Below are 22,468 nucleotides of genomic sequence, written 5' to 3'. Positions count from 1 at the left end.
CTGCCTGGAGACCGAATCAGTTGGGCACCTGAAAACCCACAGACAGCAGAGGGAGCCAGCCCTCAGGGCTCCCTGTCCTCCAGCTCAAGCATCCTGTCCGAGTTCAACAACCAAAAAAAAAAGGAAAAGTAACCCTCAGTGGAGATCAGAAAAAATGGAGGTACAACTGTGCACATGCTGCAATTGCAGTGCAAATGCTGCTGAATTACTGCACCAGGTTAGATGTGCTTTGGAGGTTGTTTCCCCTGCTGTACAGCCTGGCCACTAATGGCCTGCACCAAGCACAGAGATCAAATCATGCATTTAGTCCCAATTCTGGTTTCTAGCTAGAATGTCACTGGGGATGTGGAGGTGGAAGTGAGATCTGGGCTGGACTGCTCGAGCCATCGGTTGTGGTCCCACTTGTCCTGCTGTGCTGTCAACATCCCCATGAAGGTTCTCTCCCACCTCTGCACCATGGCAGCCTCCAGCGGTTGATGTGGGGCAGCACTGAGCACCCCATGAAGCACAGAGACCTCTCATGACAGTCACTAGAGAGGAGACAGCCATTTTGTGAGCTGAATGCCATCAAATTAGTGTCTGAAACATTTATGTTAATACCAAACTTAAGGAGCTGAAGAAACAAATAGTTTAGGGGTGAAATGTCAAGTCTGCACTATTGAAGGGCAAGGCAGATGCTCCCTAGTCTGTTTACTGGCACATTAGAATCATAGAAACCTTAAGATTGGAAGAGATCTTTCAGATCATCAAGTCCAACCATCAAGCCAACACTACTAAGGTGTCTGCTAAAACAGAATCAGAATCTGCCAGGGTTGGAAAGAATTATTGGTGGTTTGTTGTCTGCAGTTTTGACAAACCAGAGTTTCTAAATCTGTGAGAAAAAAAACAAGTCCCCAGGCTCCAGAAGTCACCGTTTCCCCTCTATGTGCTTCCCAAGTCAGAGGAACAGCAATTACCTCTACTCTGCAAATCCAGCTTGCTCAGAAAAGCACAGGCCTTTAAGACAGCCCTTTTCTGCTCCCTGAGCAAGCAGAAGGAAATGCTGTCAGTGAGTGGAAAGGCTTTGTGCTGCCACTATTTCCTGATTCCCAGCACCAAACAGGAGCACAGGGGGCTGTGATCAAGGAGAACAGAGGAGGAGTGTGGCTGGAGGCCTTCCTTCCAGTGGGACAGTAGTGCTGTCTCCTCTGTTAGCTAAACCAAACTGCATATGCAAAGGAAAAGTGCACATACTGAAGATTTAAGTTGTGGTAGCACCTTGGAATCGAGGATGAAGCCATCTTCTGAGCACTCAGACAGTCAGGGTGACTTTGGGAATGAGGATCTGCTGAGACTGGCACATGCCAACGGGCTGGACAGAGCTGTACCAGTGAGCAGCTGGAAGGGAGCATGGAGATGGCAGTGGCAGAGTCCTAGGACACACAGGAAAATGGCACGAGGTGGGTCCCGGGGCTGCCGTGGCATGTGGAACCTGTTGGCAAGGGCCAATAACTGCTGTAAAGCCTCTGGCTGAGCAGACCTTTTAGGATGTGACTCTTAGATGAAAGGTAAGAAAGGAGGCAGGAAGACAAAGGTTATAAAGCTTTTACTCACCTGAGGACACATAAAAATGCAGAAAGAGTAGGTGTGGACTGGACAGCTGATCTGCAAAGGCAGCAGATGTAGGCAGAGCACTGGGAAAGCCCAGGCCCAGGACTGTAGGTATCACTGCTGGGATTCCAGCAGGAGCCTTGGAAGCAAGAAACTCAGTGTCCTGCACCACCTCTCGCCCTGGACCCCTCTAGTGTATCAGTGCAACAACAGCAACATCTCAAGTCCATGGCATAAGCACCTACAAACTGTAAAGACCTTCTGTGTTAAAGACTCCTCTGGTACAAAGAAAAAGGCAGTGCCTGAGTCAGAGAGCGAGACTACCTTCATGAGAAGCATGAAGCACAAAGAGGAGCATGGACTTAATGGAAAGAGCAGTCACCTCCTCGGCTTCATCTGCAGCGTCTTAGCAATTTCCCCTCAAAAGAGCCCTGCACACCACCTCTTCACCCTGTTTCTCAGTCTCCAACTGTTTTCTTCCAAAGATGCTGTTCTTTGCTCCCCCTTCTCTTCTTGCTCCTGTGTGGTTCCCCCAAAGGAAGAGCAGGAAATCAGCTCGTGTGTCCTGGGACACCAGTGTGGAGAGAACCATCCAGCCCCAGCACCCTTCCCTCACACTGCAGTGTGTGGCTTTGCAGGAAGCAGGACAGCATAGGCCAAAGGGGGAGAAACCAGCAAAGAATGAAAAAGCACAAATGAAAAAGCAGCAGAACAGATGCACAAGATTAAATGAAAAAAATACCTTTTTAAATGAAAAAAATTACCTTTTGTGTAAAGAAACACAGCACAGGCAGAAGCTGGGGAGACAGGGAGTGTAAACAGACACAGCACACTCGGAATTTATGGGAACAAAAGGGTTTTCTTCTATTCCTCCTCCCATGACCTCTGCCAGCAGCCCTGCCCTGGTCCCCCCCCCGCCATGCAAATTCACCTTTGGTTACTTCACCTCAGAAACATTAATTCCAGGAAGATGCTCTGAGTGTATCAGACCAGTGCCCTATGAAAGCCCGTTAGGAAACATCTCTGTGAGCCTCATTTAGTTAGCAGGAGGGGATGGAGAGGGGATGTCAACCGAGAAAGGGGTTTTATGCAAACACATCTCAGGACTGCTGGGCTGACAGTGCTCTGCAGGCACAGTGCAGAGGGACCACATCCTGACAGCTCTGTTCACAGCACCACTGCAGCCTTGCAATTGTTGTCATGTACCAAAACCAATGTATTTTAGAGTTGAAAACATTCTAAGCCTAGATGGAAAGTGCTGGGATGAAGAACTAGGCCAGGAGGTATACACAGGGGACATTCCATTTAAATCTATATGAGAAACAAAGGACAATGAGCCTCAGATGCCTTTGGAGGACATTTTAACCTCAGAGCTTTGGTATGAACATTTTGCATTAAGTTCTTCACTATGAGTGTGGTGAGACACTGGCACAGGTTGCCCAGGGAAGTTGTGGATGCTCTACTACTCGAGGTGTTCAAGACCAGGTTGGATGGGGCCTTGTGCAACCTGGTCTAGCGGGAGATGTCCCTGCCCATGGCAGGGGGGTTGGTACTAGATGATCTCTAAGGTTCCTTCCAATCCAAACACTTGGAGCAACAACAAAGATCATAGCACTCCAACTTGTTCCCCCAGTAGCTGGGGTTGTGAAAAGGTGAGATTTCCACGTGCCATACACAGAGGCCTTGAGTCCTGCAACACCTGCCAATCAACTAGTTCAAACTGCCCTTGCTGCCCTGGTGCACCTCCTCAGCCCATTTCCTCAGGTGCTGCACAGAGATCTCATCCAGAAGACACAGCCACAGACTAACACCTCTGCTTCTCAAGGCACAGTGCAGCAGAGTTTAGAGACATGGTGTCTCACAGAAATGCCCCATTCTCCTGCTTGTGTTGCCCCGGGGACATGGGATGTGACATGCTGCCAGCAGCTGTGAGCAAACCAGATTGTCACACGGCAGCTGTAAGGCGCATGGGACTGAGGAGAGAGGAATTCCTGCCTCTGACAGTAGCTAATGGGCTCCAAGAGGACTGGCAGCTGCACAGCACCCTGTGCTCTGCTCTGGTTCAGCTGACCAGGCACCTCTGGGACTACACTTTGAGCTGGTGAAGAAAAGGGGCAGAACAAGTCGGCTTCAATCTATTTTTATACTGCAGAACCATCTGCTCCTCTCCACAGCTGGCAAGGCCTGGAGCTCAGCTTAGATCCTCCCAACAAAAGCCTCTTTATGAGGCATGGGAATCCCCCCCACTGCCACGGCAGAGGCTATTTGGGGCACCCCAGGTGCTGCCACGCAGAGGGCCGGGCAGCCGGGCAGCTCCGAGCACGCGGGGGCCGGGATGCACCAGGGCGGGCACAGAGCAGAGGCCAAGAGGAGGAGTGCAGGGTATGGTTTCACAGGTGAGACAGGACAGAGCTGACCCTCAGAACTGCTTCTGAGACAGAAAAAAGACAAAGTGGAACAGAGCTAATCAGAGTCTCTGCCCTTGGCATCTAGACCCAAGATCTTCATTCCACAGACCCTGTACCCTAGAGAACAATTCCTACTGTCTGGAAAAGCAGAAAAAGGTCCTCTCCTTTCCTTTCTGTCCAAGCAGTAAACTCTTCTTTTGTGTTAAGGTTGAACATCTGCTTGCTCCTGTTAGAGAGAGCTCCAGCTCTGTGTTTCCTCCTGACACACACACGGAGGAGAAAGCTCTCCCAGCCTCTCCTTTCTCTCTTACTGCATGGATACTATTTCCTGTATTTATTTTTCTTGTCTGGCTAGCTGGCCTGGAGGGTCTCACCTGCTGGAAAACTGCCATTACTTCTCCATCTGCAACACTGACCGAGGATTAGCAAAAAAATAGCCTTAGGTCACTTCTAGCTTCCTTAGGATGCCTGACTAACAGCAGAGGCCAAAGGCCACAGATGTTGAGAGAGCAGGTTCCTGTGCATCCTACCTGGCAGCTGACATCAGCAGATGCATCTCTTTAGGAAGCAGAACAGGGACACGTGTTTTACAGCACTGGGATTCATCCGGCAGAGAGAGAACACAGCCACCTAGAAAACACCCAGTTCATGGCTCCATCCACAAGGACCTCCCTTCAGAGCAGGAAGAACCCTTCAGAACCCTTGGGAGGTCATGTCAAGGTTCAGTTCTGCCTTCAGAACATGTCTGTGCAGCAGACAGAGTGCAACCTCTTCCAAGAGCTGACTGACACACAGGCTTCAGCGTTCAGTGTCACCCACACGTCCCTGGCACCCTGGCCCCAGGATGCAGCCTCATGCTTTTCACAGGAAGAAAGCATCAGCCTCTCCCTGGGGGATCCTGTGTCCCCCACGGTGCTTCCAAATCTGATGATGATCCAAAGAGCCTCCTGCAAGGGAATCACAGAGTACTGTTAGCATCCAGAGGGCATGTCCCGACCTCCAGCCACACAGTGGAAATCTACAGGAACGCTGTTCCTACAGTTCTTTCGAAAGTCAGGTGGTGCTGAACCACAGAAAGGGACAGACAGCCCCTGCAGCTCAGAGAAACTTCTTGTGTGCCCCAGTCTGGCACAGGGTGGGAAAGGAGGGATCATCTGCAAATACAGAACTTAGGACAGGAGGGAATTTGCATGGGAAGCAAGTGCTCAGAGAAAGGAAGCTATAAAGGTTTCTGATTAAAAGCCTTGATTCCTAACCATTGGCTCAATCCATAAGGAATAGGGGATTTGGGGTTCATGTTAGTTGCAGATGAATACTGCATGGGTTAGTTCTGCAGACTGGAAGGCCTCAGTGAACGTTAGAGATGTCACTGTGTATTTCCCCTGGAAGGAAATCAAGATGCTATTTCTCATGAATTCAGAAAGGACACAGCTGTAAAACAAGCAGCTGACTCTCAGCTTCAGTTGTGGCATTGAGTTACTAATGGTGGGAGAAAAGACTATTTCTGTTTTTCTAATGCAACCTTTAGCATTTTGATCCTTCTGGAATTAGAGGAGGATCTTGAGGAGGGTCTGAGATTTTTTGTCTCCACCCTATTCTGCTAGTGCTTTTGGCATGGATATAAAGAAAGGCAGGAAACACTTGGAATACTGGACTGCTCCCAAATGGCAGGCACCTCAGGAACGAGGCAGCCAGTTGTCCTTTACTTAAGGTGCCGAGGGCTTGCATAGCCCAGCACCTCAGTGCCAGTGCTAGGTGCTCTGCTCTTGAGACTCTGCCTTTGCACCACCCGCAGGCTTTGTGAGCTAGCAGCAGCTTTCCCCCACAGCCTCGTTGAGGCTGGGAAGCAGAGGGTAGCCCTCCTCTCCTCAGGGGCTTGGCTCTGCAGAGCAACTTCACGGGCTGACGCCTTAGCACCACAGAGCAGCTTCAGTTTAGCAGCACACGATTGCCAGCTGTCTGCAGAGGAGCCCTGTACCTCAGGAAGCCTGGCTGTGGTTGCTCCCAGCCACAGTTCATGGAGGAGATGGGACGGCAGGGACACGCTCAGCAGCAGGCCAGTCTCAGAGCTCCCATTCCTGTCACCTGCAGAAGGGGGCACATCCTCTGGGTGATGGAATTGTTTAATGTCAGAGGATCCAGCGTGCGCGGCAGGGCTGCTCAGAAGACGTGGATGCAGGAGGCAGAACTGTTCAGTGATGACTTAAACACTGGATGGGTTACACAGAATGGGACAGGGTGGGAGTGCCTCTGCCCCGAGATCCACAGACAGCATTCTTCCCTTGCCAGGCATCACTTTTCTTACGGGCCAGCGGCAGAAGGTTGCATCAGCATGGATACAGCATGACCTTCAACCCACCTGGATCAGCATGCTCCGAGGTGCCAGGCCCAGTGCACCTGCCCTGCAGAAGGCTCAGCATCTGCCACTGCTCAGCCCTTCAGCACACCTCCAAAATGGGAACTTGGCAAACAAAGCTAACAGAGTGCATTGCTAAGCAGAACATTCTGCCGAGTCCCAACACCAGGACTGCCTGTTATAGGGCACTTGCCAATTCCTGAGTCAACTTTATTTATTATACACTAGAAAGGTCATGACGAATCTCAAAAGATAAAATCTGTGTCTGTCAAGCCACCTTCCTTATTTTCATTGGCCCAGACCCTCACGTTCCACACCAACAATAACAGGACATGGGTTCAAGAGGCACCATGAGTGCAGCTTACCCTGAGATGGCCCAGGCTTGTTTTGCATTCTTTATAGAACTGATCCAGGCCGCTCAATTCTCTTTATTAGGACTTTTGTTGTTGTTTTGTTTTTTTATTTTTCTTCCTGATTGCAATCACCACACTGCACAGGAACCTTGCATCCCTGAGAACCCCAAAGCTCAGGCACAAGCTTCCACAACCCAAATGATGCCAAATACCCAAATGACACAGCTGCAAGTTCTCCAGCAACATGAAGTATCCAACTGAGATGTGCTTAACTCCCATTTATAAGCAATATCCTGGACTAATACCAGCCCAAAAGACATCACCATGACCTCATCACCAGCTGAGGCAGCAAGATACCCCATGCATGTGGATTTTCTTCACTGTCATTAGGACCTGTTATCAAATCTCCTTGCCTTATGTAAGTCAAAAAATCAGAGCTGCCCAGGGCTCTGGGTAAATCCTTGGCAAACAAAGCCTGAGCAATTGCAGCTCCAGTGCTGCCAGCATCCAAGCTAGCAGGTTTAAGGACTGCCCTGAGCTCTGTAGAAGTCGCAGTCACCTCTCTGGACTGCAGCTGGACACTCTCAAAAACCATAGTCCCAGGTTTGGAGTTCAATGCAACAGGCTGAGACCACACAGTATGGATCTGCACTCCAAATAACTTCATCTTCCCACAGCTTATTCTGAACTTGCACATTGAAAGCTCTTTTCCCAGTCCTCGCCTTTCACTTGTTGAAAAATCACCACACTACTCCCAGACCCAAACTTGGCTTAGATCATTTTCTTTGGCATGTTGCAAGGACTCTAATTCTTGAAATGAATTTCTGATTTTCTGAGAACTAGGTAGTACTTTCCTGTCACTGCAGGTTCTCAGCAGTGACTATTGCAGTCACACAGCAGAGAAATGATAGTGCCTGTAAGAGTGGTGCATCTCACAGCCACAAGCCAGTCAACAGTCCCATCCACTTGGTCATTTCTGGGGAAACATCTCCAATATTCAAAAGTGCTCCCCTTTTGTCTCACAACAGCAGCGAAGAGGAGATTGGCAAGTCAGGGAGGAACACTGCTTCACTTACTCTGCAGTGAGACTCCAACCTGCAGTGAGTCCCATCATCTAGCCAGAGGTATTGACTTGTGGGATCAGAGAGGTGGGTTCCTCCTAGGATCACTCCAAGCTGGCAGAAGACCCTCTCCCTCCCCTGAAAGAGCACATGAGAAATCTCACTCCTCACTTGGTCGCTTCAGTCAAATGCAACACAGAAGGAAAGGTTCCTGGGAAAGTAAATTGTGAGGTGCACAGGGCCACAGAAAAGGTGCTCAGAGCTTTTAGCTCCCCAGAACTTCTCCTTGAAACACACAATGGTCAAGAGAACAGCAGGCCCTTGTATGTCCTATTCTTAGCACCAAAGGGGCAGAAGTGGCAAGGAAGATCCTGCTGCTTTAAATACTGTGAAAAGCTTTTTAACACAAAACATTATCCAGCCACTAGTAAACACCATCCTCCACAGCCCCATCCGACTTCACCATTCAGAAATGTCATCAGTTCCCCAGTGCTGCAGGGAACATACACTACTGAGCTGTATTATCCTCAGACAGCTCTTAGTCTACAGCAAAAGCCCTGCAAAGTCTAGATTCCCTGGGTGGCTAAGCCAAGGTGTGGATCTCTGGGCAGAGATTTCCAGATCAGGCCAATTGTGTTGTTAAAGTGGGAGCTCTCTCTGTTCTTTCAAACACTGGCTTTCTTCCCTATCCAGGTAGTCCCATTGTTCCCCCTGGGCTCCTGCAGACACCCATTGTTCCTCTGAGCTCCTGGCCTTTGATGCTGCAGAACAAAATGCACAGTGTTTGTGAAAGGAGGGAAAAATCAAAAAGCTTTTCAATTACACAGTTGGTTGAACAGCTTGGGCACAGCTGGCTGCAGGGCACCAAGGTGCCAGCACCCTTCACAAACTGGGACCTCCAGACCAGCTGCAAACAGGATCAGAAGAGGGAGTGACCAGTAGTTGATAGTTATCTGGTGGACTTTCATTTTATCACTTCCAAATGCTCGTGGATTGTACAGACTTTCATCAACCTCCTCACACACACACACACACACACACACATTTTGTAGCTGCCAGCTGGAAAAAGGTGGAAATTATTCCTGCTTCATCCTGTCAGCATTGCTCAGAATTGGCTTGAGACACACCACAGTGGCCTCCAGATTCACTGCCTCCATTTCCAGACTAATTTGTCCGACACCAGGCTGGGATGAGCTCAGCCTGAGTGGCATTGGCTGAACAGGACAGAGGTCTGAAATTGTGATGGTCCTACAAGGCAGTCTGAGATGCAGCTGCAGGACCATGTGGAAGGAGAACCAGCAGGCTGGAGTGCTCCAGTCCCAGCTGGCACCGTTATTCCACGGTCCAGTTAAGGACCCTTCGTGTCCTGTCATGTAACAGGCTGTCCCTGACAGTGCAGTGCTCTGGGCAAACAGTGCTCTACCTTGTGTCCTGTCTGCAGCTGGAAACAGTTCCTCTTATTGCCAAGGTGCCAGATCCCAGGGTGTCAGAGATGTGAGGGGTCTTCTAGTCCGTCTGGGTCTGTCACCTTAGTCCATGCTAAAATCTTCTGCAAAAGAACAGGCAGCAGCAGGGGACAGCTCTCCGGAAGGATTAATCTATGGAAAAAACTAATAAAATAATAAGAAAACGCACAAAAAAAAGGTCAGCAAGCCAGATCTTCCTGGGACAAAGGCACTCACACTCTCTTCTACAAATATATTTTATTATTTTAATGCTTATTAAGAAATGTAACCAAGACAGACTCAGCAGCACCAGCGGCTCCTCACTGCCCAGCAGTCTGATGACTTCACAGATATGAAAACTTCACAGATTCAAAAAAAACCACTTGGTCAATGCACTTTTAAATACATTTGCATGCACAGATTCTCCCACCCCCTTCCCTCCCCTCCCCCCAGCAACTGACATACAGAGGGAAAACAACAACTATATTCATAAAACATTTAAATTAAAAGAGCAATTCTTTTACAGTGCCAGCATGTGCAGCAAGGTGTTCATAGTGTCTCGGTCTGCCGAGCACAGAGGCAACAGCTCCACAGGACAGGGGCGAGGAACACCAGCTCCTGAGACAGTCGGGGAGGCAAAGGGTGTTCCCAGAACAACAGGTTCCAGTCATGATTTAAACACATCCTTGTGTGAATAGTCCCAGCAGACAAATCGGACGGGGAGTTACACACAACACTGCCCCAGCCTGGGGACTCTGGGTCCGTCAGGGCGAGTCCCTCTCATGCAAACCAGGAACTGGTGGGATTTTAGTTACTCTTGATGTGTTTTACTGTAAAGAAGGCCAAAAGCTCAGGGCTATAAAGAACAACCTCTGTGGTACGACTCAGTGCAGTTTGATGCCCATAACGAACTGGGAGAGAGCTGACAGCTATTAGGCAGCCAGGCTGAGCAAACACCACTGCAGTCCTGCAGGTGCTGCCACGGCGAGCTCGTCCTTCCCACAGAGCGCGGCTGGCTTCACCCGTGTCTAGGGAGGGCTCGTGCTCAGGAGCCAGAAGGGCTTTTCTATCACTGGGGCATGCTCACGAAATGATACTATGTCTCTGAAAAGGAGATAATATGTAAGAACCATCTCTGGCTCTCTCAGCACAGTCCTGCTCCCCTGAAATCCTCCGCAACACCTACCCTGCAAATCCTCCTTCACCACCAAGATTTCCCATCCAATCCTAACCCTCTGGTCTGCTTCTGCACCTCAGAGACTTTTCTATAGCCACCAGCATCCTCTGGAGCCCCTTTTCAAAGAATGATCAACAATTCGGACTGCTCCATGTAACTCCTAAGTTCCTCTGCACAATAAGCTTCCTAGCACCAACTGGGATCAGTGGCAAACCCTTTCTGCCTAGAGTAACTTCAGCTGTCCCACCATGCCAAATTGCTTCTCTGTTCAAGAGCTGCAGTTCCAGCTTGCACGGAGCTTTGAAATATTACTGATGCAAAAGAAACTCTGCAGAACAAAGCTGTAAGTGCATTTATTTGCACACACACAAAAGCAGTGCCCTATTGAGTAGATGGCCACAAGAACAACTCTTCATAAAATTACTGCTGGCAATGGATCAAACTTAACTTTCTACCAAACCCTATAAAGCTAATAAACCCTGGAGCCCAAGAGTCTCCAGGGAATGGTGAAATTCATAGAATGCCATCATCTGCCAAATGAAGCACATCTCTCTATGGGTCCTGAGAAGTTTTTAGTAATATGTTCCAGTTCAGTTAAATTAGTCTCTTCTTATCCCAGCTTTTTACTCTCTGGACCCACTGCACCTTAGATTCCCAAGTAGGTCTTCTCCAGCCTCTCCTGATGATCACCTTAGTCTTCCCTTTGTCTTGGTAGTATCTTTGTTTATCCTTTCAACAGCTAAACATACTCCAGCTAGAATGAAAATCAGGATACGAGTAGAGAGGTTAGGAGAAAATTATTCACCTTTCACTTTTGTAACGATCCCTGTCCTATGCAGTTTGGAAGAGAGACACTTTTTTAAAGGGTAGACAGGATTGCCAGGAGAAGGAAAGACCACACTTCAGTCATGTGGTCCTAAAGCTTCTTTTTTTCCTTTTTTAAAAAAAGAAAGCCTCAAAATCATGACCCCTAGGAAACAAAAAGAAATAAGAAGTCCAAAATTCTGTTCAAAAGGCTCATGCTTCCCCCAACAACTGCTTTGGAAACATCTTCTGAAGGTCCATCTCAGACATATGTCTGCCAGAAGGCACACAGCATGTGGTGCAATTGCCATCCCTTCCTTCCTGTGACTACAGACTTCCAATTCCATATAAACCATGCTGCCTCCTTACCCCCACTGCACTTCCTCCTGCACACATCCTCTGGCCCCTCCACACATCCTTCTCATTTCAATTCTGGACCATTAACATTGAAAGGGATTGGACACACTTGAGGGCATCTCAAACAGCAATAGAAAAACTAATTTCAAGACGTGTAGACACTCAGTAAGCTCGCATGGCAATCTGGTTGGGCAGGAAAGTTTTCCAGAGGGATAACACTAAGTTTGTTGAATCAACATAGGTCAACTTGATTCTTATGGCTGCTAAGCAAGAAGCTGCCACAACTGCGAAAAAGAAAAACCCTGCCACAACTGAGTGTGAAGAAGCTCAGGAAACCGTAGAAAGCAACCAACCCACATCAGCTGTTGAAAATCTGATGCAGTGTGGCATACAAGAACCCTTTGCAACAGGGAGTAAAGTTCACCAGAGACAGTTCTGCACTCGCCTGTGTTCCAGCACACGAGCCACGCTGGTATTTTCCCACACTTCCTTCCTTGCTCTGCTTCTTTGTGGACCTAATTGTTATTGACATGAATACCGGATGTAATCTAGTGTTATTCTTAGAAACGTTGCAGCTCCCAACTGAGGCCTTAAGAGATCAGACCCCCATTTTCCTGACTGAGTTCCTCTGCCACTGTTACAGGAGGTCAGAGGAGCCATCCCACAAATAACCTACAGAAATATTCCATCAAGAGAGATCAAGAGTAACAAGATCCCAAGTCCCCCTGCGGAGGAACTACCTACGACGTCAGTGACAGGGAAATGGCCGAGTGTTTGTTAATGGTGCTGGAGTGATAATCTGCTCCTCTGACGTTAGACTCCCTGGAAGAGCCGTGCCAAGGCGGCAGCAATTCAATTAAACTGTGAAGTCTATTGTTCTACAAACTTGTCTGCTAATGTCTGTGGTTGCAACCACATCTTTTCACCCATCTCACAGAAAGCTCCGTGCTAGCCTGGAGCAGTTACATACTTGAACAGATTCAGCATGATAAACTACTCCCCACCTCCATGGAGGGAGACTGGCAAAAAGAAAATTCTCCCCAAATAAAACTGACTTTTCATTTTAATAGTTCACAATATTTAAAATAAACATGGAGTAAGGACACACAAACCTAACCTGCTCTTCCTCAAATATAAAAATCCAGTTCCCCATTCCTTACTGAAAATGAGATTATTTGGCTTTTGAAACAGGGACGAGCCAGGTTTGGGGGATATTTCTGATGTTTTCAAACAGGCAATAATCTTCAGAGCCCTGGAATTACCAGACTTCCAGTTTTCCAGTAGGACCATTACTGCTTGTCTTTCCAGAAGGCTGGCCATGGATTGTTTGTCAGGAAAACAAAAAACAGAAAATGCTTAGGTAAAATTCAAGCTGCTGTGCCATCCTGCTGTCCTTGAGTTAGTTACCAGGCTTCATAAGCAGTACAGAAAATTATCGAGCTGCTGTGAAACACCCCTACAACAAACCTGATCAATGCATACACTTATTGCAGCACAGATTTGCCTGTTTTGTTATACAGACAGACTACTGCAGTTTCTAAGTTGATTGCCACTATTGCTAACACCTTTCAGCTTCTCAGAGTAGGAGCATCTTCTAACCAGACAGACGCAGCCCTGTTGGCCTCTGCACCACAGGGACACATTGGGCTTCACAGTAAAGCACATCAGGAAAAAACTGAAATCACAGGAGAAAAGGTGTTTAAATAGAGCTTATTGGAATTGCAAAAATAAGTGTGACATGTGCTCCTCTCTACACCAAGAAAGAAGGAAAAAAAAAAACCCACAGCCTTTTGAGTGAGGATAAAATACAGGAAATTAGCTCCCCTCACACAGCTTTGAGGCCACAACAGAAAGAATCCCCATTCTAGGGGTTCAGGAGGACCAACACGGAGACAGGGGAAAGCAGAGTGCCCACAGCCTGCACACAGCACGGACCCCAGGCAGCTCTCCAGAACACCTCAGGGCACGGCCGCCCTGCTGGCCCCGCCCACAGCCTGCCCTGCTTCCCCACCTACCAGCAGCAGCGCCAGCTCCTGCCCGGCCCTTCTGCCTCGGGGAAGCCCTGTGGCAGGCCCTGTGGCAGGCCCTGTGACAGGCCCATTCTCACTGCGCCAGACAGAGCGGGCAGCTAGGAGCTTGTGTTGCCTCGTGCAGCTGGCACACTGAGCACGCAGGGAATGGATATGAGTTCTTGCCCATCTTTTATAACTTAACAAAGTAATCATATCAAGACAAGGGAAAAACCCAAAACATCTGAGCATCCTGTTGCAGTATAAGGTTTAAAAACATGAACTGAAAGACAAAATGCCATGGTTGAAGGTATCCAAAGTTCCCATCAGGTAAATTCCTTCCCTGTCCAAGCAGCTGCTGGCATCCTTCCTGACCAATAGATGCTGCTATCTCCCTTCTGCAGGGCCAAAGTACTAAAGGCCCCTTCCCTCTTGCTTTTTGCAATTCAGTGAATACTTCCAGCCATGCTTTTACTTCTGTTGGTAAGGACAGCAAAAGGACATTCAGCCACAGACACGCAGTACAGCATCATGTCACGATATCCCCTGCATCAGCAGGGCCCCCCAGTGCTGAACTTGGAATGCCATCTCTGACCTTGGCACAGCTCTCAGTGACAGGTCCTTGATGGGTAACGTGTCCCTCATTCCTTAGTCCATTTCAGTGGTCTCTTGGCTTTCCTCCAGTCTAGTATTTAGGATCATCCCAACAGTCCTGGGTAGGGACCCCTTTCTCCACGGCGATCTGAATACACACCTCTCCCCCCGCCCCCCAACCTCCCTTTCTGCCATGGCAGAGGTCACCGGTGAAAAAGAAATAATTCTACCAGGAAGACTTGGAAAGTCTCATCAGGAAACATCAGCTGCTGCAAAGGCTGCTCTCTCCAGGTCTGAGTAAGACATCTGGGCATCAAGTAGCTCTTCGCTGTGAAGCTCCCTGCTCATGCATGCATCTGAGAGGATCCCATTTTTGCAGGAATGTGGGAGATGCCCATTTGTGTCCATGTCCAGAGCATTTCCGTTCTTATGCCACTCCAAGGCAGCTTTGCATTTGTTTAGGTCCTGCTTTTCAGGATCCCTGTGGATCTCCCCGTTGGTGTACACCTCCAGTGCGTACTGGCTGATCCGTATGCTGGCGTTCTCTGCGTCCCCGCCGTGGGTGGAAGTCCTGGAGCTGGCTGCTCCTGCCTTGAAGGGCTCCTTGCGGCCCAGGATGTGCTGGCTGATGATCTTGCGGAAGGTGTAGCGGAACTCCCTGATTCGGTACGCGTAAATCAGAGGATTTACAACTGAGTTGGTGTGAGACAGGATAATAGCTAGATACATCAGCCAGAGAGGAGCACGTGCACAACTTGGGCAAAAAAGGGTAAAGCAGTTAATAATATGTAGTGGAAGCCAGCAGACTGCAAACAACCCAACAATAATGGCTAAAGACTTAGCTGCATGGACTTCCTTCTGCAAGGTGGAGCGAGAACGTTCCCCGTGTACCATCTTGTTCTCCATCTGCTTGAGCTGGCGTCGGGCTGCCATGAAGATTTTCAAGTAGATACCAAACATGAGGAGGAGGGGCAAAAGCACACAGGCAAAGAAGTTGTAGTAGACCATGTACTCCATGGTGACCACACCCTCAAAGAGACAAACCACCATGCTGTTGCTGCAGTTGATGGGAGAGGACTTGTTGGAACCCAGCTCTTCGATCTGCGAGCGTTTGTGCCAGCCTAGCATTGGTGTCAAGCCGATGATGAAAGATAATACCCAGCAGATGGCAATGATACCTTTAGCTCGAGAGCCAGTCACCAAGCCATTGTACCTATAAAGCAAAGGAAATGGGAATTACATCAGCAACATCCAATAAGACCCTAACACCCATGCAACTTCCCAATGGCCCAGTGTCTCAGAAGACAGTAAGAAACGCACTGGCTTCTTCAGATGGGCCTTTGAACTGCTGTGCAGAACCCACCCAGCCCAGCAGAGCAAGGACTCCACGGTGGCATTGTATGCCAGCTATTCCCTTTCCCTTTAGGCAGTGAATAGGTAACAGAAAAGCAGGGAAATTAATATTTTTCATCTGTGTTCCTTCGCTCCACCAGCTCACTTGGTCATGCACATAGGTCTTGCTGCCTGGTTAATCAACAGCACTGCACACACCAAAAGGGGACTCCAGTGGTGGGGGTATTGATCTGCCTGGCTGAAGCCAGCACTCTTAGCAGTGAATTCTCCAAGATCGGTTCAAAGAGACAATGAGCAACATGGTAAGAGCCTGACAGTGCAGCGGGAGACCTTGGTTTGTTTGAAGTATCAGGCAGTTTCCAAGGCCTCCCAGGTTACTGTGAGTCCTGAGCTGACTCCACCAGTTCTTCTCTCTGAAAATGTAGATCAGGGCAACAGTTGAACATTTCAATGCAATTTCCTTCCCTTGGTAACGCTTAGCATGGAAAGTAGATGGCCAGATTCCCACACTGTCCAGCCTGGGTCCCACACTGTACTTGACCCCACGTGCCTGTAATCAGCCAACGGTAGAGCTGGGTTCCCAGTGTTTACCCAACGCTCCTTCCTCCTCTGTCCCCAGAATTCTCTCAGCAAATAAATATTTAAAAAAAATAACAATCCAGCAAGCCATAGAAATCTTCCATTTCTAAATGGAATAGTTACTCCCACAGCTTCATGCTCCTATCCCAATGCAAGTTCAAGACAGGGGAGGACAGAAGCTACTTTTGCCAGGTACAGGACAGAACGGAGATCCTGCAACGTGCTTTACCCCCCTGTGGATGGGCCTTTGGAAAAAACTAGCTCCACAGAAGACCCAGCAGGCTTGAGTCTCTCTTCCTCAGTTACGTTTTAAAATCAGAAAAGAAGCGGGGAGGGAGGGAGCAAACCATGCAATTCCCAGTACCCAAAATACACTAAAAATCTTCCTTCTAGCAATGAGGGAGATATTCAGTTGATTCTGAGAGACAAAGAGGTTTCTCCAGCAAATAGTGGATCCTGCTCAACACTTTGGGGATGCTAAGGGTTGGCATGGATGGCAGCAGGGAGCTGCTCACGTTCAAACCTTATCAACGCAGCAAAACACCATCTGTGCTTTGAAAAGTACACTTAGGGAGCAAGAGATTGGCTGAAGGCACTTGAAGCTTGGAAAAACAAAAAACAAAACCTCAAAACCCTGCAGCCCTGGAATTGGCCACATCTTGTCAGAGGAATTTTGAAATTGTGCAGCTGTTATCCCACGACTAGAGATGTCCCTTCCCTTCCACTAAAAACATATTCATTACAGCTCCAGGCAAACGCCGCCCTCCCCCCACTTCTCCCTCCCTCTTACCCTCTGGGGATTCCCACACAACAAACTTTGCAAGGCTTAGGAACAGCCCTTCACCCAGGCAGCTGCCTGCTTTCCAGCTGCTGTGCATTGTGCTGGCGATGGCAGCACCAAGCTCCCGGTGAGTGCCCATCCGCAAGGCTTTGCTCAGTGCCTCCGAGGGCCACGAGAGCACTCCCAGCATCCCAGGACAGGCTGTGTGGCACTGTGTTGGCCAGGTACCATTGAGCAGTGCTCATTTGCTTGGGAGAGCTTGATCTCTAGGATCCACATGAGAAGCCTCTGGCTGACTTGGCTGAGGTAGGGTTATTGTCCAGATGGACTTTCCTGGACTCACTCTTTTTGTCCACTTGGACACGTCTCCAGGCTGGCATTGAAGAGTTCTACACCTGTACAGACATCTTTCTAGGCTCACGGCAGGCAGCCCAAAGCTATTCTCTGTATCCCCAGTGCTGTACAGCTCTGCACGGTAAGTTCAGGGCTTCCAGGAGGCATCACATACACCGTGAGTTGCTGGCACCTATGCAGGAGACAAAGCCTGCTGAAAGGAGCTGGTCACACCTCCAGCCCTTGTTCTGCATAGCTGGCAGGTGACTTTGTAGCACGTCTGATGTGTCCAGACAGCACTGGATTGTCTGTGCACAAGCAGTTCTTGTGCTTCCTGGAAATACTGGACTTGCTACACGACTTCTACTCATGAAATTCCAGACACAAAGAACACCAGTGCAGAGCACATGGAGACACACCTGGAAAACAAAACCCACTTTTGCAAACGCATGAAAATGTGGACGTTTTCCCCAAAATAGTTTCACCTGCCCTGCTGCTCTCCCAACCATTATGCTGGCAAACTGACTCCAATGAGAGTGAATGCACATTCACACTGGGCTTGGACCTGAATTCCAGCAGTGCTCAATGGTTTTTAACAAATCACTACAACACATTGTCCACATCCACTCAACAGCCCACACCTCGGGCAGCTCCAGTCACAGGGGCAAACCACAAAAAAGAAATTCTGTCCCTCTTACAGGTATCTGGAAAAGAAAGACACTGACAAGATGATCAGGAAATACTGTGGCAGAGCAAGAAGGCAAACCCAGACCTTCTCATGCACCACCAAAACACCTTTTCCCAAAACTCTCGGACAAGAAACCTTCTGCCCTATTTGAGGTGCTAAGCAATACCAGCCTGTGCGCTGGAGACAGGGCAGGGTGGGATCCCCCAGAGGCAGGCACAGGGGTCTGATCAGGAGAAGCAATGCTGGTGGGCAGGCACTGCTCATGGCACAAGCAGCTTCCAGAGTAAAATCTTGATAACAGCAAGTTCCACTGCAGCCCATGAAGCCATAGACAACTGGCACTGCTTTCAAAGCCATGCCCACGCTTGTTCAAAGGAGGAAGTGAATTATTCTTCTTTCATATTAGGCTGAATCTGCCCTTCATCTATTTGGTGCAAACAGGAGTGCACGCAGGAAATGTTTGTCATAAAGTTGAAACATTTATGATGAACAGGGAAAGGAATGAGCCCAAATACAGTTCAAAGTGACAAGAAAACATGAAATTCCTGATTCACTGATCCAGATGCTCATATATGAACATTTGAGAATGCAACCCTAGGGAATGAAAGCAAGTGCTGAAACTGATTGTTCTCAGCAAAAAGGTCCCTTCCATGTCCTATACTTTATTCAGGGTTTGTGTTCATCCCTTCTCGCCTCCCTCCTTGCAGTGCTCTGGAGCCACCTGCCCTCACTCCGGGCATGACTTTGCCACCAGTGCCTGCAGGAGCACACGTGGCTGGGCACTGTGCCCACGGGGCCTTGGCTGGCACCACAGGGCCTGGCTTGGCCAGGACGTCACCCCGGAGCTGGGGCTCGCAGGCAGTTTTGTTCAGAACACCAGGGATTTTGTAGCGCCAGGAGCAGGTTTTCAGGTACCTGCCATGTTAAAGACAATTTGGATTTTACCCTAGACTGAACAATGGCTCTGGCTCTCTTCCTTAGGAATGATTTATTGCCACTTGCAGAGTGTTAACATTTGTATAAAACCTGGCAGAATTCTACAAAGTGTTTGAGAACTTATGGAAAGTTTATCGAATGCTACACAATAGTTTAATCACTTGAAAGGTAGAACCCATAAGACATCAATGGATTAGTTGTCACATATTTTCAAGTTCTTTCCTCACTGCAGCCTTTTTGGGGAGGGTCTTTTATACACAGAAAAGTCATTCCAAAGGTAACTATGTACTGAGGTGTCCAAAGCCAAGCAGTATCAGAAATTCTACTCTTTTGCCTCCTTAATCCTGACAGCTTATTTGTGTGGGAGTGCACATCTATTTAGATATCCACCGAGACATGTGGTGACCTTCCTTAGGACAAATCAGACATGAAACAGGTAAAAACAAAAAGAAAAAATAGTTTTGGCTCTTTTAGGTTTCACTAGAGTGAAGGAAGTCTGACTTACTATTTAAGAGCATTCATTTAATGAAAACTAGGAATGCCTGGTGTTACTTTTCTTGTCCTCTGAGAAGCAGAGGAGAGGCTTTCCCAGGCATTAAAGGATGGGGTGAAAATGTTGCATGTGTGGTGGCAGAACTTCCCTTCCAATGGTTTGACACATTTTTGAGACAACCATATATTAGAAAAGAAAAAAAGAGAGGATGTGAGCAGTCTGAATCATGTCACACCTCCCTCTTCAGCTAATCAGCTTTCACTTTCTCAGCATGTCTAAGGCTATAAATCTAATGTGCATTCATCCCTAAACTCTTAAGGGATTTAAACAAAACAAAATACTATTGACAAGTTCTTCACTCCTACTGTAAAAGGACAAACCAGCAGAGGACAAGGAGGAACCCATAAATCCACTGGTGAGTTTCTGCGTCCAATCAACTCCACTATTCCTGGAGTGGAAGAGGGTGTGCTCTGTTTTTTCAAAAACAAAATAGTGAAATCTGTACTCTGCCCAGCACTGATGAAGTCTGATTTTTTCTAAAAGACTCTTTACATTGGCTATTCCAGCAATTAAATTTTCAAGATAATATAGTTACAGTGATAGCCCCCAAAATGGGCAGAAATCCAGATTTTTAAAATCCTTTTCTTGGCAAGTTCTCCTCTAGCAATAACAGCACTTAAAATGTCTGCAAAAGTCTTCAGAGTTAGCTCATGAGAGGTGAATTAAAGACATTAGCCCTTCTCAAAATCAGAGGCAAGCTCCCAAGGGCTACTCTACATATGTTTCTTTGTATCAGCTATCATTATTTTGTTTCCTAAACTGAAACCACCTATACGTAGAGTGGTAGAAAAGTGGAGACAGTCCAATTTACAGGTAACTAATATCAATAAGAGTTTTCTCCATGATGGAATGGAATAGGTATTTCTTACAACTACATCAAAAGCAGGGGCTGTAATAGGTACAAAAATAGGTTTGGAAACCAATAACTACCAGTAACATCATAGCAGCACAAGCTTGCTGAGGCAAGGCTTCAGGAAAGACTGTGCTGCACTGGTCCACATGGAAAGGAAATCTGCAGCTCTAGGGAAAAGAATGCTTTCTATTTTTGAATGAGAGGTTTGTGTTAATCAACATAAGTGCTGGATGACCAAAGTATTCACCAGAGACAAAACTAAATTGCACGGGTCAACACAAGTGATTTAAGCTCAAAAAGAGGGAGGATGTCCAAAATCTCAAACCTCAGAGCACAACAATCACAAATTTGTTCCAGTTTGCAGCCGCATTTGTTGTTCAGAAGAGGCAGCAGGTCTCTCCATCCCTGAAAGCGTGCTGCATCCTCCTAAGGACAAGATGGGAAGGAAGTAGACTCCTACACACTGCCTGCATGGGCCTCTCCAGAGGCTTCCTCTACATCTTCAGAGCTCACTGAATGACTCGGCAGCATTGTCACACAGCCCCCAAAGGCAAAGCTGCTTCGTGCCCACGGTCAGATACAGCCCATCACAACCACGTGCTCCTGGAAAACTAAACTGCGTAGCAGCCCCTGTGCGTGTGTCCCACCCTGGCCTCACACAGAGCAGCAGCTACTCACACCCAGCTTTCAAGCTCTAACAGTGAAACGTCCTCTTTTTCCTTTAAACTCCAGAGCAGAGAGCACAGAACAACCACCTGCAGGTGTGGGTCAGGACAAGCCTCTGCCTTGACCTGGTGCATGCATTGCTTCCAGAGGCAGTGTCTAAGCTAGTCCAAATCTTCCTGAGACCCATTTCTTCATAGCCTGCTGCTTCTCCTCCTGTCACAAGAGACCTCAAGGGAAGCCCCCATCTATACTTTCCACAACCCTGCTGCTAGAGCTGCAGGCACAGTCCCCCATTCTCACCGTGGGGCAGGAGACAAGTTGACCTCACCTCTTTTCTGCCCACCACCACGTATTGCTTTAGCTCCACTTTCCCCCAGTGATCCTTCTGGTGCTGTTGGCTGCAGCTCAGAGCACAGGTTACTGAGGTTACTGCATGACCCTGTGTAAATAGGGACCAGCAGCTCCCAGGCAGTCCCGCTGAGCTGCCATGGGCATACACACCATGAGGACAGAGAAGAACTGGAAAAAGAAGCAACCAGAAAATCCACCAGCCAAGTCAGCCTTTAAAACGTAGAAAAGTTCTTTTTCAAATTGTAAGGAGGAAAAGTGCTGCTCCTCATTTAACTTTTCATTGTTTGATTCACCTCCAGATGTTGTTTTGACTGCTGCTCAGCCCTCCCCAGGCTCCCCCTCCTCCACCCCTGCAGCCCAGGCCGTGCTTACCTGAGGGGAATGCGGATCGCAATGATCCTGTCAATGGCAATAGCCAGGAGGCTGAAGATCGAACTCTGAGTCAAGACCAGGACGAAGCAGGCAATGAAAAGGCAGCCATAGAAGAAGGCACAGAAGCCAGTGCTGATGGTGATGGCAAAGGGGATTGCCAGCACACCCACGGCAATGTCAGCGGCAGCCAGGGACACCACGAAGTAATTGGTGACGTTCTGCAAGTTGCTATTCAGGTAGACCGCCCAGCAGACCAGGATGTTCCCCAGGACGGCCAGCACCGCAATGACCAGTTCCAGGACGATGTACGCTACGTCTGAGATTAAGTCTTCCTTCCCATGTACTAGCATGGTGAGAGCGACCAGGCCAATGCGAGAACGTGCCAGAAAAGCTCAGCGTTCATATCTGCAGAGCACTGACCAGCCAAGATGCCTCAAAGCTGCCTGGGGTCTGAGGATAGCTCTGCTGCCAGCCGCTGCAGGTTGCTCACAGGCTCTGTCTTCTCCCCATAGCAGTTCGAGATCTTTACGGTGGCAGATGTCAAGGGAAAAGACCAGGGCTTGCCAACTCCAGCAAAGCAGATTAACCAGATGCAGAATAATTCAAACTCCAGCAGAAGAATGGACAGGAGAATATCTCACGTAGACACATAATGCCCTCCAGGCTACAAGGTCCAGCAGGCAGTACGACACAGAAAGCGTACTGTATGGCAGCATCACAACAGCTGGGAGCTTTTGTTTCCTGTTGGCAATCACACTGCTAGTCATGGCTTCCTGTCATGTACATACCTACTAGCAATATCCTCTGCTTCTCTTTTTCACCTTTACCCAGCAGGACTTGGGAAATGCT

The 22,468-nt window shown here is 48.4% G+C and overlaps 1 protein-coding gene across 1 annotated transcript; it reads right to left on the bottom strand.

Annotated features, from left to right (window-relative positions):
* Positions 1–14,406: 14,406 nt before the first annotated feature.
* On the bottom strand, positions 14,407–21,969 carry LOC103775019 (adenosine receptor A2a-like). Its single transcript, XM_008942461.1, has 2 exons — positions 21,620–21,969; positions 14,407–15,367 (listed from the first exon to the last, which is right to left on the bottom strand). Exons 1-2 carry the CDS (start codon positions 21,967–21,969, stop codon positions 14,407–14,409), a joined length of 1,311 nt encoding a protein of 436 aa, XP_008940709.1.
* Between the last annotated feature and the right edge of the window lie 499 nt (positions 21,970–22,468).

Source organism: Merops nubicus, unplaced genomic scaffold, assembly GCF_000691845.1.
Source record: "Merops nubicus isolate BGI_N331 unplaced genomic scaffold, ASM69184v1 scaffold45886, whole genome shotgun sequence".
NCBI lineage: Eukaryota > Metazoa > Chordata > Aves > Coraciiformes > Meropidae > Merops > Merops nubicus.
This window is presented reverse-complemented; position numbering and strand designations above follow the sequence as displayed.

Coding starts and splice junctions, on each gene's coding strand:
- LOC103775019 (XM_008942461.1), bottom strand. CDS start 21,969: ATGCTAGTACATGGGAAGGAAGACTTAATCTCAGACGTAGCGTACATC. Junction 15,368..21,619: donor GCGATCCGCATTCCCCTCAG/GTAAGCACGGCC, acceptor TTTGCTTTATAG/GTACAATGGCTTGGTGACTG.